General features: G+C 40.1%; 1 protein-coding gene across 10 annotated transcripts in view; it reads right to left on the bottom strand.

The window, feature by feature from the left end:
• Window positions 1-14,670, bottom strand: part of LOC137273861 (calcium uptake protein 3, mitochondrial-like) — a 94,003-nt gene that overhangs the window by 30,841 nt on the left and 48,492 nt on the right. For 5 of the 10 annotated variants that reach the window (XM_067806743.1, XM_067806744.1, XM_067806747.1 and 2 more), the window contains exon 5: window positions 12,067-12,099. The exons of the other annotated variants lie outside the window; for them this stretch is intronic. In XM_067806743.1, the coding sequence (XP_067662844.1) occupies window positions 12,067-12,099 (33 nt within the window). The remainder of the gene's footprint in view (window positions 1-12,066; window positions 12,100-14,670) is intronic. 10 annotated transcript variants of the gene reach the window in all.

The following is a 14,670-nucleotide window of genomic DNA, read 5'->3' as shown; positions in this document are numbered from 1 at the left end:
CATATGTCCACTTTTCCGTGTCCATGTTGGACCACCCTGGGGTGGTCAGGGTGAGTTGATACTCTGCTTTGTCAGCTGATACTGAGGTGGCAGGGATGAGGTCAAACTCTACCCTTGTCAATACACCCTGAATTAGGGGTGAGGTGACGTTTTAAACCTGTCAGGCCCTGCCAGGGCTGTTGGGTGAGTAGAAGCTCTACCACAGTTGAATCATTCAAGACTGGCTGAGGTGGGGGGCAAGCCCAGTGGGGTGAAGTTATAACCCTGTCAGACACGCCGGAGCTGTGGGATGTGTGAAGCTCTATCCAAGTTGCACTACCCAGAGTTGGCTCAGGTGGGGTTGATTTCACATTCTAACCCTGTCACACACACTCATGTTAAGGCACACTGAATTGGTCGAGGTGGGTGTGAAGTCACCTCTGTCCTTGTGACCAGTACAAGGTAGTGATGGTGAGTTAAACCAGTACGTTAACAGTTCTTCATCTTCACATTCTGCTGACAAACAGATGGTGTTGTGAAGTGGTTCTCAGGGCCCTTGTCCTGCCAGACCATCTCACTTCCAGACCAACAAGGGGTTGGTAAATTTGTCTCTTCTCCTCTGATCAACCTTGGGGTGGCATGTGATTACCCTTCTATTATTCAAGCCACCCTAATGATATGGGAGTTATCCTTTTTCTTCCTGATCTGACCACCCTGAAGTTGTGGGGGTGAGGTCAAGCCAGACCATCTGTAGAGTGTAGGTCTGGACAATGAGAGGACTCTCGAGGTCATCACTGAGGACACATCTCCCAACCCTCCTCACCCCCCAGAGGTACTCATGGCTTTATATCAACATCTTTCACTCTATGTACATTCTCATTTGTATTCCCTATTCCACCAATTCATTATGTTACTATGGAACTATCATAAACAAGATGGTTTTTATCTTTACAGACTTATCAAAACTTTCAAATGTGCTGACTTGACAATTTAACAGGGTTATAACTTCACCCCACTGGGCTTGCCCCAACCTCAGACAGTCTTGAGTGATTCAACTATGGTAGAGCTTCTACTCATCCAACAGCCCTAGCAGGGCCTGACATGTTTAAAATGTCACCTCACCCCTTTGTCAGTCTGTTTCTCTGTCAACAGGAGCTGCAGTTGGGTAGCCTAATGTTTAAGATGTCCGATTTTAATGCCAAAGACCCAGGTTCGATTACCCTGATGGGTACAGTGTGTGAAGCCCATTTTGGGTGTCCCCTGGTGATATTGTTGGAATACTGCTAAAAGCAGCAGAAAACCATACTCTTTCACTCACTCACTATGCCGCCAGGCAGGGTTAAAAAAGTATCATCTTTTAATGTCGTTCGATATGATACAGTTTACGTTCTGGTCAGAAGCTCCATCCACAATACCACAAAGGTGGTTGACATCAGAAAACTTTTGTTGAAGGTTTCTGTTCAACTTCCACTGTATGTATTAATGAACAGTCTGACACCAACTTTAGTACAGTTCATCTTCATTCACAAATACACCTGCATTCTGCTGTGGAGGCGGCAGTACTCGAGACGTTCTCTTGAATCAGCTGACACATGTTAGTGATGTGAAACGCATCACAGTTCTCGCTATCAATGCTTATCACAGCTGCAGGCCTCCCTGTCTGAATTCATCATTTGCGATGCACTCTAATGTCACCAGTCTGATTTCCACATACTGAATGCTGTGAGTCATAGATACATTCCTCCCTGCCTCATATGTCCTGATAACATAGCCAGGTCTGTAGACTGAAGCTACCTTAGCCCACCAAACATGATGAACATCAGACACCATACAACAATCTCAGCCCATCTTAACACGATCAACATCACACACTACACATCAACCATAGCCTACCAAACATCATGAACATCACAGACACCAGGCAACAACCTTAGCCTGCCAAACATCATGAACATCACAGACACCAGGCAACAACCTTAGCCTGCCAAACATCATGAACATCACAGACACCAGGCAACAACCTCAGCCTGCCAAACATGATGAACATCTCCGACACCAGGCAACAACCTTAGCCTGCCAAACATGATGAACATCACAGACACCAGGCAACAACCTCAGCCTGCCAAACATCATGAACATCTCCGACACCAGGTAACAACCTTAGCCTGCCAAACATGATGAACATCACAGACACCAGGCAACAACCTCAGCCTGCCAAACATGATGAACATCTCCGACACCAGGCAACAACCTTAGCCTGCCAAACATGATGAACATCACAGACACCAGGCAACAACCTCAGCCCATTATAACATGATGAAGACAGGGATAAACCTGGCTCAGAAAACATGTGAGATAAAATCTCACATGGGATCAAAAGCATGAGATTTTTTAAAGTCTTATGAGATTTAACTGTTCATGATCGTTCAGAAGAAAAAGATAACGAGACAAATAAAACATTGTCATAATCAATTTCAAGTCAAGCAATCCTGAATTGCAATGAATTAAAAGTCTGTAGATCTACTAGCATCACCATTGGTGTCTGCATTCTGGTTGTCATCAAGGTCAACGACTTAACTCTTTCAACACCAGTCAACCAGCGGCATAAACTGCCATGACACCGAGTTCCTAGCAACTCTGAGGTCATAGATGAAGTTTATGTTTATCAAGAGAAAATATCAACTTATAAATCATTATTGCTACTGCATATCATACACCAGTTGAAAGGACTAATCTTACTGTTTGTAAATCTGAAAGTTATTTTTATCATATGTTTCACGTAATACGACTACAACTTAAATAAGTTAATTTGTAATGAAAATGCAGGCATAGACATTTATATGTCTAGATGAACCACGGAGGAACAAAAACCTGGAGCGTTTTTTTCTGTTTGTAACAAGTCATGACATCCCCTTCACTTTTTCTTTCATATGTTCATTTATACACGATCAGAAAATTATTCTAGAAAGATTTCAGAAGTAATATGTATGGTCGTGTATTTCCCGATATCAGTGGCAATTCGCTTGGTAACGTGATACAACAGCATGAAAAACCTCCGTTTTAAAATCTTTGTCTGATAATGAAGAACATGTGAGGCGATTCGTTTGATGGCGGGTATCATTCGAAAGCTCTGAACATCAACAAAATGACAGTATCCTTGCCTAGAGTATTTTCATAGTTGTAAGAAGCGCGTTTATTGGATAAACATTGGTTTCCAATGACGCTTTTTAGCCTCAGCCTGCAGTAAGGATCGTGATCGGTCAAATTCAGACAAGTGACCTAAGTCAGCCAATCAGATAACAGCAATGGATACTGTTCCCCCCCCCCCCCCACAAACGAGAAAGAATGACATGACACGATCGCACAATAACGTTTGAAATAGTAAGTTATAATGTTCTTAGACAATTTTTATGATTACTGTTGTTGCTTTTATTCTTCAGTTTATGTGATTTGTTTAATTATATCCTCTACGCATTGTTGATTTGCTCACTGAGAACTCGGATGTGGACCCGTTGCCGAAGCATGTGTGTGAGAATAGTTTTTTTAAAAAATAACATTGCGGAAAAAGAAAATAGTTTTCAATTCTAACCTTGTCGATAAATATGGCTATCTTAAATGTAATAAGTGTTGACAGGCATTATGAAGAGTGATAGATTTGATAAATGAATCATATGTTAGTTAGGTTCCGAAAAGTATAAATCATTTTGATGCAACTACTGACTGGTCGTTTTTTCGACCTACAGCTCCTGGGGACTGGCGATGTCTTGGCCAATTTTTCGGCCTACGGTGTTGAATGGGTCAAGTTGTTTCTTCGTTTTCATTCGTAGTCTTTAAGAATTTAAAGATTTTTATATCGAATAAGATGGTTTCGTTAGAAGCTGCCCTTTGTGTGACGTTGCAGAACACAACTTCCAAATGCGAACTCTCTACACCGTCGCACTGTGCATAAACAACACAGTACTGCGGGGTTCAGAGTTTGCCATACTCCTTGCAGCGCAGCTCATTTTGTGCAGCACTGTGTAACGATGTTCGGTGTTCCATACCAGAAGTTATGTTTCGAAGATTAAAAATAGGTAGAAAGCAACGGGAATATCTTTGACAGGACAAAATAACGACAAATCCTTTCTCAGTAAAACAGATTTAAAAACTTCCTATCATACAGGTAAGCAGGATGCGATTTTAAATCGCTGCAGGTAGATTTGAGTGCGATTTTAAAGCAACTGGTGCGAGAAAATCGCGATATCGCGGCCCAAGTCAATCCCTGTGAAGATCAGACACCAGACAACCATTTCCCACAAAAACATGATGAACATCTGACATAAGACAACCACTGTCCACCAAAACATGTACTGAGACACCCGAGAACCATTGCCCACAAAAACATGATGAACATCAGACACCAGACAACCATTTCCCACCAAAACATGATGGACAGAGACACAAGACAACCATTGCCCACCAAAACATGAACATCAGACACCAGACAACCATTTCCCACAAAAACATGATGGACATCAGACATCAGACAACCATTGCCCACCAAAACATGATGAACATCAGACACCAGACAACCATTTCCCACAAAAACATGATGGACATCAGACACCAGACAACCATTGCCCACAAAAACATGATGAACATCAGACACCAGACAACCATTGCCCACAAAAACATGATGGACATCAGACACCAGACAACCATTGCCCACCAAAACATGATGGACAGAGACACAAGACAACCATTGCCCACCAAAACATGTACTGAGACACCAGACAACCATTTCCCACAAAAACATGATGGACATCAGACACCAGACAACCACTGCCCACCAAAACATGATGGACAGAGACACAAGACAACCATTGCCCACCAAAACATGAACATCAGACACCAGACAACCATTGCCTACCAAAACATGATGAACAGAGATATCAAACAACCAGGCCACCTTAAGATGAGCATCAAAGCATCAGAAATTAAATCTTAGCCTTGACTTTGACTTCAAGCAGTGACATCTTCACGCCTATGAACATTACTTATGCCAGATATGAATACAACAGCTGGGTGATGAGCGCATCATTCTGAGACTGGAATAAAACATCTTACAGCATAATGTCACTATCAGATGCCACTACAAATAACCTCCCTCAAGTGCTTCAGATGCTTCAGATGAACCATCTGCCATGCTTCAAGGCCAGTCCAAGTCAGCACCCCCATCGCAGTATCACTGCAAATATGTTTAGAATGAAAACGCAGATACTCAAACTTCATTTAATAAAACACAGGAGCTTGCTCCTAATGACAATGTCAACATGACTGCCAAATAGCAGGTCTGTAGAGATAGCAAGGATACCATCACCACAGTTCTAACCTATATACTGGCAATACTTGTGATACACTTGACTTGACCCAGGCTCCAGAGCATATATAGTACAAGCATCAAGTCACACATTCAGGTAGAGTTATACACAAGATGTTCCGGGTCAAAAACAAATAATAAATATTTAAGTTAAGTTCGGAAGTGAGCTGAGATTAAGATACAATATTGAAAAATGCATTTTCTTTGACAAATCTGTAACACCGAATCATATACTAAATGGCTCTTGTATCAAGGGATATTCAACTGAATTAAGCATATTATTAATTAATTTGTTTGACAATTAAAACTAATTCTGTGTTTGTGTGAATGGTGAGTGAATGGTTTCTTCTTTCGTAAAGGCTCCACCTGTCTCCCATTAGACTGCTGCATAACTTCTGACTAAGCAGTTCCACGACTGCCAAGTTTTGACTGTAACAGGGATTCAGAAATAAAATCAAAATTACCACAAAAAAAAATGAAATCTTCAAAAACCTTCATACCAACACAACCAGTTTCAAAATCAAGATATTCTATCAACAACACAGCAGCTGAAGTTGAAGGTGGTGGGGTAGCCAAGTTGTTAAAGCATTCACTTGTCAGCCTGAAGACACAGGTTCTATTCCCAACATGGATACAGTAAGTGAAGTCCCCCGCCATGATATTGCAGGAATATTGCTAAAAAAAAGTCACAAAACCAAACTCGCTCACTAAAATCTAAACTTACTTAATATGTTATTCACATGGCCTGTTACTCAGCGTCCAGACACATCCTTACACTCATCTATGAAATCATTAGTACATTTTGTATATGAGCACCTCTCACACTGCACTGAGAGAGATAAAAGAGTCTATGGTGCCTACTAATAGCTAACTCAAGAAAACTATTTATTCACCAAAGCTGTGTAAGTGGGAATCATGAAGCAATCATGGTAAAAACATTATGTACTTACTGTTTTGGCCGGATTAAACAGTTGTCTGTGAAAAACCTCCTGACGGAAATTTGGAAAACTCTAGTTGTCCATATACACTACTCAAAAGAAATTAACAAACACATAATGCTTTCAAATCACTATATGAGTGAGAGTGAATTAAGTTTTATCTCCCTTTTAACACTATTCCAGTAATGCCATAACAGAGGACACAGGAAATGGGATTCACCCTTTGTACTGTACCCATGAGGAGAACTGAACCCAGGTTCCCGGCGAGCAAATACTTAAACCACTAGGCTATCCCACTGCCCCATATACCTGTATAGGTATCTGCCCCTCATGTTCCTTTTTTGAGATATACATTATTTAAACCTCTTTTTGAGATGTATATTATTTACACTTCTTTTTGAGATGTATATTATTTACACTTCTTTTTTAGATCTATTGTATTTACACTTCTTTTTGATATGTATATTATTTACACTTCTTTTTGAGATGTATATTATTGCATATATTATCAAACTCCTGAACTGTCCCTTCATAGTAGTTGGTAGTATGTTGTGCAACACACATCTATTCAGGATCAATCAGGACAAAGATTACTTTGAAAAAAAACCCCAAAATATGTTCTTTGGTATTTCAATTTAATGTACACGGGTATTACCATGCACCTCTGCTTATTCTGAAGTCAGTTAAATTAGATTTGAAGTTCCTTCAGTGTGTGTTTATTCATCTTATCCTCAAATTTGTATACCGAAATAAATGTCATTTCTAAATAGTTTACGTATTCCTATTTATCTCATGCAAATTCATGACATGTTTAGCTTGAGCATCTTTCATTTTATTTCCTGCCTTCACATACAGTGGCTTTCGCCAGCCCAGCTCTGTTTCATAAACCTTATCCTGAGAGCATCAAGTTGGTATCACATTAAAACCATCTCGTTTCAAATCTAATAGCAACATTACATTTGATTAGGTCATACTTCCAAAACAAGTTCTTATCTTTTTGAAAGTAATTATAGTGACTGAACCAGCAGACAGCTGATGACTTGGTGTTCAAGGAAAGTCCTTTGATATCACAGACCACCACTCTTGATAGGGATATCTGACAGGTCAGCTAGACATCCACAGGAACACTTCTATAAACAAACTCAGTTTCATCAGCTGCCATCCCAACAAATAATTATTTCTGGTATCAAATTTAGAATTTGTGTACATTTCTAGAATCGGTTTCCTTATCAAGGTCACATGTTGGACAATTCAATTTACAGTATAAACAGTGACAATAAAACCATAAAACGACAAATTATCAAATTATCAAAGCTATGCATGGCGGTCAACAGTGCCGATCCAGGCAGTTACTTCATTATGGATGCAATCAAATGGCCTATCAACGGGAAGTTCTTAATGGCAGACTTCTTCAATGGTTGAAACATCATCTTTTCTTTGAACTTTAATGCCACATATGAAGTCAAGATAAGCCTAAACTTGATAAAATAGTACCTAAATTTACAAATGACTACAACCGTGTACAGAGATCCTAATCGCCAGACATGCAGGTAACACTGCCCCCATGCACAGAGGATCAAGCTGGGAGACACTCATATATAGGCAGAACAAAACCCATTCACTTCAATTGTTGTCAGTGAATCGCTTCAATTAGGGCTTAGTTTCATGGAGGTTCTTTCTATAAATTTAAACTCATCCACATCCAATGGCGATTGGATCCCGCTAGGTATTGGCTGCCATAAGACTTCTTGATTCTTGTGGAGCGCCAGTCCGTTTCCATGATTCCATGCACCATTGTTTTCGGAAGGCAGACTAATCCTCTTGGGATTCTGCTGGCTGCTACATGTAATTTCTCATTGAAATCTTTATAAGTTTGCAGTGAAAACATACCAATGAATTTCACTTTAAACAAAAAAGTAAATCAAACGAAGTGAAACTAAGATTGGTAATCCTCATAAGCTTAACGTACCGACTGAACATTTAAATCTCAGAATCTTATTCCACTTAAAGTAAAAGTTTTTCAACAAATGACCATTGCTTCAAATCACTGTTATTGGTTTGTATTACAAGAGGGTATGCACATAAAATGAAACATCAAGAACGAGTAGGATTAGTATACGCTAACGCTCATCACATCCTGCACGTGCATTTATTTCACGTGCTACTGACTTTCGATGTTGATATGGAGAAAACTGTTCCGAAACCAGCAGATGGGTAATTGGCAGAGGGGTTGTCCAATGGTTAAAGGTTTGCTCATGCCATTTCTAGTGTCCCTTGCCATGATGCTGCTGTATTACTAGTAAAAGTGTTGTAAAACCACACACTCACAAAATTGGGGATTTATGACAAAGTTGGGAAGCTCAACACTTGAAAGTGTTTGAGAATAAGATCAGACACTCCAAGGTCACAACCAAATCATCCCTCCCACATGTCATCTTCATTGACTTTCTGGATCTGACACGTGTTTTGGGCATTCCAGAGCATATCAAAATGATACTATCCATACTCAAGAGCCATCATTACCACCAATCTAAATTACTGATGGAAATCCTAAATGAGTCAAAAAGAATAATTTTATGGAACTTTCAGATTATTCCAGCTATATAACCTCGAAGGACATCAGAAATGGACCTGAAAGGTCGTATGTAGCTGTTGTATCGAGCCCAACCTTTCATACAAGGAGAAAAAGTGCTACCCATGATACAGACCTGTTCCGTAGCCACAAATGCAAATCACACAAGTACTTCTGAACAGGCTCACAGAATTACGATATTCAAGCTTGAAATTTGTTATCTTGCTTATCAACATAAAACATTTTCACTTCAATAAAATCCACACATTAAAAGAAGTTTAGCAAATCAGCGCTAGAGAATTTATCATAGATGTGTTGTTACAATAATGAACCCTTGACTAACAGTATCACATACATGACACATGAAGACTGTTGCGAGTTGTTTATGAGGCAGCAAAACAGATTGCACAACTTCTTGCTTCAACTAATTTTCCCAAGAAGATCCACGTAAGAATTGATTTTCAGCCACCCATGACCCTCGTAGAAGGCAACACAGAGTATCAGTGGGGCTGTTTTGCTGACTTGGTTGGTACAGGTTATAATGACTTTACAGTATAAATTATAGCACAGATTGATGTAGCCATTGTCTGGACAAGACTTGATTATTTACAGGCTGCTGCTATCTAGCTGCAACATTGTTCTGTGCAATGATTAACAAGTTCACTTATAACTGATACATCAAACACAGCAGCTTGAAAAGAAATTCTATGCTGTACTATGCTGAAAGCGTGGACAGAGAAGGCTCTAGACCTACATCGTAACCAGACGATAGACAGACACTATGGAGCGTGTACAGTCTAATGCCAGGCAGTTTATGTCTCAGAGAGATCACAGACTAACCAACTGCTTAAAAAAGACGAAACTAGGCAGCTGGGAAAGGCCCAACCTGACCCTCCTGTGTGTACGTTACTGGTGTAAATTATTGTGAGCAAATGTCTATCCTACTACAGTTTGTGTGTATTAATAGTGAGACTGCAGACAGAGAGAGGCTATTAGGCACAAGTGTATATACATTGTCTCTACCAGAGTATATTGTTTATCTCCGTATGTCAAGGCTATATGACAGTGTGTCTGATATCACACATGGCTAGAGTGATTTGGTGAGTTTAGATTTACACCGCATTCAGCAATATTCCAGCTATACGGCGGTGGTCTGTAAATAATTGAGTCTAGACCAGACAATCCAGTGGTCAAGAGCATAAGCATCGATCTGCCCGATAGGGAACCAATGACGTGTCAACCGAGCCAGCGAGTCTGACCACCTGACCTAGTTTGTCACCTTTTACGACAAGCATAGTCGCCTCTTGTGGCAAGCATCGGTTGCTGAAGACCTATTCTACCCCGGATCTTCATGGGTCACACACAGAAGGGACTAGATGGCAAATTAAACTGGATTTGTGTGTGCTATATCACACAGAAGGGACTAGTGAGTGAGTTTAGTTTTATGCCACTTTTAGCAACACTAGCAATATTACAGCAGGGGACACCAGAAATGGGTTTGGAGGCCCTAGCTGGGGAACTAAGTCAGATTTGGTGTGTGCTCTTTCACACATGGCTAGTGGGGCTTGATGGAGACCTATATGGTTTTAGACATGGTGTTGGCTGGAGAATACTGTCTCCCTCAAGACTGTTAGATGCTTTTCAGTGAAGATAAATATCTGTTGGAAGATCCTAAAAGTATATAATGTACAACAACCAAAACACAGGTTAAAAAATGATAAAGGTTCTAGATTCAAAGGAATTGGCAACATGACTTCCATATATGTCACTGGAGTGGGGTAAAAGAGTCTGGCAGTAGATGCATCTGTCCATGCAGGAGAGGTGTCACAGAGGCAGGGCTCTCAGCCCACTATATCAATTAACTTGGAATCACAAGGGAGTGCAGGGACAACATTTGGGTCACGGCTACCAGCAACATGGAGGGATCAGTGCCTTAACAGGAACAACACCAACTTCACACCATTTAGTGAGTAGAGGGTTTCAATAGTCAGGAGGATCAGTTTGCATTGTATGATGTGGGGATTAGATGTTATTCAAAAGTACAACTGAATGACTGCACTATTTGTCTGAAGGCCACCAAACATGTAAAACTACATGCTATTTCTCAGCAAAGATGTTAATATAACCTGCAAGGCAATGATGTAAGGTTGGAGAGTGCATAATAACAACACAAGCAACAGAAAAGGCATTTGAACATAGTTTTTTTAACAACAAAAGGCAGAAATAGGAAAGAACAAAACTGTAATCACATCATAGCTGTCCAGAACAATTACACATGACGATGACGCACAGATCGAAAGGGACCAAATACTGTTGGCTTGCATTGATAGCCGCAATGATGAACTACATGCTCTGAGAGGACAGAATTAATCAGTCATTTGAATGTATAATAATCTTAAAAATTAAATACCAAAGTTTATAAGAGTATCCTCTTGGAAACTTTGTAATAACTTGTTAACAAAACGAAATAATTCAAAACGGGCACTTTACAATGCAGGGCACCCTTTTTCTTCTTAATAATTTCCTTGACAATACATAACAGAACTTTTTTACATTTTTTACACTTTAAAACTTTACCATCAGAGAAAGTAGTTCGACATTGCTTTAAAATGTATTATTTGGGATAAAAACCCAAAGAGATGCTGGAATCTACCAATCGGGGAACCTACAAGCAGGTATACTGTTCTGATAAATCTTCAAATATGATCGGGGCAAACCAGGATTCAAACCAATAATCAAAGGTTTCTGGCATGCCAAAGTGATGCAACTTGTTAGAAAATACAATCACAATATTTCCTTAAGAAAATGCTATCATAATATTTCCTTAAAAAAACACTATCACAATATTTCCTTTATATATGTTATTATACTACCAAACATTTCCATAAGAAAACACTATTACAATATTTAATTAAGAAACTGCTATCACAAAATTTTCTTAAGAAAATGCTATCATAATATTTCCTTAAGAATCTATACAATAATTTATATCATATTATTGAAATAGTGCAAAATTCTCTGTTTATTTACTTGAATGCAACTGATAAACTGTGAATCAACTAGAACATTTCTAATATTTGTTCCTATAAATTCCACCTCATAAATGTATAGCTTGGGCTACAGCAAACCAACAGATTCGACCCTGAGCAGTGTGAGCAGAGAGCACAAGACAGCAGTTACACTAGTGCCAGTGTTGCAGGCAGCACTAGCTTACATACCCTTGCTGACTGTAGAGGATACAACCTTGCCACCTAAATGCAAATAGACAGTTTAGATAAAGACTACAACATCTACTGCAGAGAGAGAACATATAGCATTGTGTATCCATGCTCGTGTTGAGACAACCCTTCAAATAATTAGCTCGTTCCATACTACCAAGTGTCTACTTGATTACATGAGGATCTCATGACAAACAAAATAGGACAATGAGCTACATGAGATTATTGTCAAACTAGCACATGCCTGTACCAGTATCATGATGGATTTCTTACTGTGAGTTTCATGCAAAGTATTCAACATTTGAACAGTCTGTGTATGATGGTTAGCATAATTCTACATGTCTGTGTATAAGCCCAGTCTCCACTAAAGATATCATGCTTTGTATGCCGCAGTAGGAAGCGTAACATGTTTCAATGTCTGTGTATAAGCTTGGTCTCAGCTCCAGATAGCCTAACCCCTAGACTTCAATATGGAGGGTTACAATATCTCCATGTGTCTGTGTATAAGCCTGGTCTCAGGTCCAGATAGCCTAACCCTTAGACTTCAATATGGAAGGTTACAATATCTCCATGTGTCTGTGTATAAGCCTGGTCTCAGGTCCAGATAGCCTAACCCCTACACTACAATATGGAGGGTTACGATATCTCCATATGTCTGTGTACAACCCCCGTCTCAGCTCCAGATAGCCTCCCCTGTAGACAACACTAAAGAGGGTTAAAATATTTCGTCATGTTTGTGTATAAGCCCGATCTCCACTCAAGGTACAAGCCCTGTAGTTTTGCTGTGCAGTGCTATAAAGGAGACAGCAGGAAACCTGTCTTTTGACTGTGCATCAGAGGTAACTAGACATAACAAAACAACACAGTGGGTGTATGCAGCAACATCACTCCAAGACTGTCAGGGATATAGATGACCAGTCTCGGTAAGGCTTCATATACAATGACAATGGTCATAAAAAGGCACACGTTTAGATATTCACTTATGGACAACCATTTACATTTTTCCTGGTGCTTCCTTACAAACAGATGGTCATGTCACATAGTATATGGTTACAATGTCTGAAATAGAGTGAGTGAGAAGCAAGGGTTTGATGTTGTACTACAGATTTAAAAGTTAGTTTCAAGTTCAAGGAAAGTCCAGAGTGTTGTAGGTCTGCATAATTCAAACAAGGAACTGGTTTTGAAAGACAAAGTGATAATAGGGTTTTAGAAATGATTCACAATTATGACTAGAGCATCCTGGCACAGGTAAGGGATACAACTCTGCACTGTAAATTGTTAAGCCCTTTACCAAGTTGCCTTTACGTAACCCCTGCCACTAGTATACTGAAGACCATAGACAGGTATCAGTCATCTTGAATAGGAAATATTCAGCAGGCCTGAAGGGAACGTAACCGTGAAAGACAAAGTACTGCAGTGTGACAAAGGGAGACCTCTCTCTACTGTTGAGATACGACCAGTAACATAAATACAGATGTTCACAGAGGCAGTAGTACACACTTCCTACCAAGAATTTATTATCGGAAAAACTAGAGTTTCACTGGCAGATATACAAGGTCACTGAGTGAACCGCTTGAACTGCTCTCCTCATAATTCTAAGCTGCATGACCTTTTCCACAAGGAGGAGCACTCCCTCATCAGTCATCACGGTTTCGATGTGGTGATGACAATCCTGCTGCATCGTACTGCTACAGAGGTGATCATACAGCATGAGAGTTAAGCAATGAATGGGAGGCAGCTACTACTTCAGGTGCAAGGGTTCCACTTGGAACACAAGTGTTTCACGAGATACGCTTTCTCTGCAAATATCACCACCTTGTTACACACCAAATGTTACTTTCATAGTCTGTCCTTTTCACCACTGCTCCAGACAGTCACAGACAACTGTCCTTGAGACATCTGGATGTGCGTAACTTGGAAATGTGATCTCAAGGATGTCAAGATCAAACAGAAGGATACAATTTATTACCATTTATTACCAGACAAAAGACATTTGGTTGCCATTTGTACTCAAACATATATCACAGATATTTGGTCTCTGATCTGTCTGTCACAACTATGTACTTCCATACAAACTCATTCAGGATTTCAGGAATGTAATTTTTTTTTCACTGAAGGATCAAGTCTGGACCAGGCAATCCAGTGATCAAATTCATAAGCACAGATCCATGCCATCAGGTTATGAAGATAAGCCACATCACTGATCAAAAGCCTAATCACCAAACCAATTTGGAGGCTTCATATGGCCAACAAAGCCTGCAGGAGAGCTATTTTACCTTGGAAATACCAAGACGAGCCATTTTGAATATGAAATATGCCAAACAGTTTTCAAACACAAACAGATGTACTGCAATAGTGACCGAGTGCATTCTGCACACTGTAAGTTGATGCTTATGTCATCTGTGATGGCTGCCTTTACTCATAGAAACCTCCTGAACACTAACTGCCCTGAAGGTCCTGTTGTTGCTGCTGCTGTCCCTGTTGTTGGTGTGTGACCTGGGGCAGCCGCCAAGGTAGTCCAGGGTGGCACCAGGTACCTGGGAACAGGGCCACAACTATATTTATTGTGACTGGGTCAGCTCCAGCACTGGAGGAACACTTGGT

The sequence above is a fragment of the Haliotis asinina genome, chromosome 2 (genome assembly GCF_037392515.1).
Source record: "Haliotis asinina isolate JCU_RB_2024 chromosome 2, JCU_Hal_asi_v2, whole genome shotgun sequence".
NCBI lineage: Eukaryota > Metazoa > Mollusca > Gastropoda > Lepetellida > Haliotidae > Haliotis > Haliotis asinina.
This window is presented reverse-complemented; position numbering and strand designations above follow the sequence as displayed.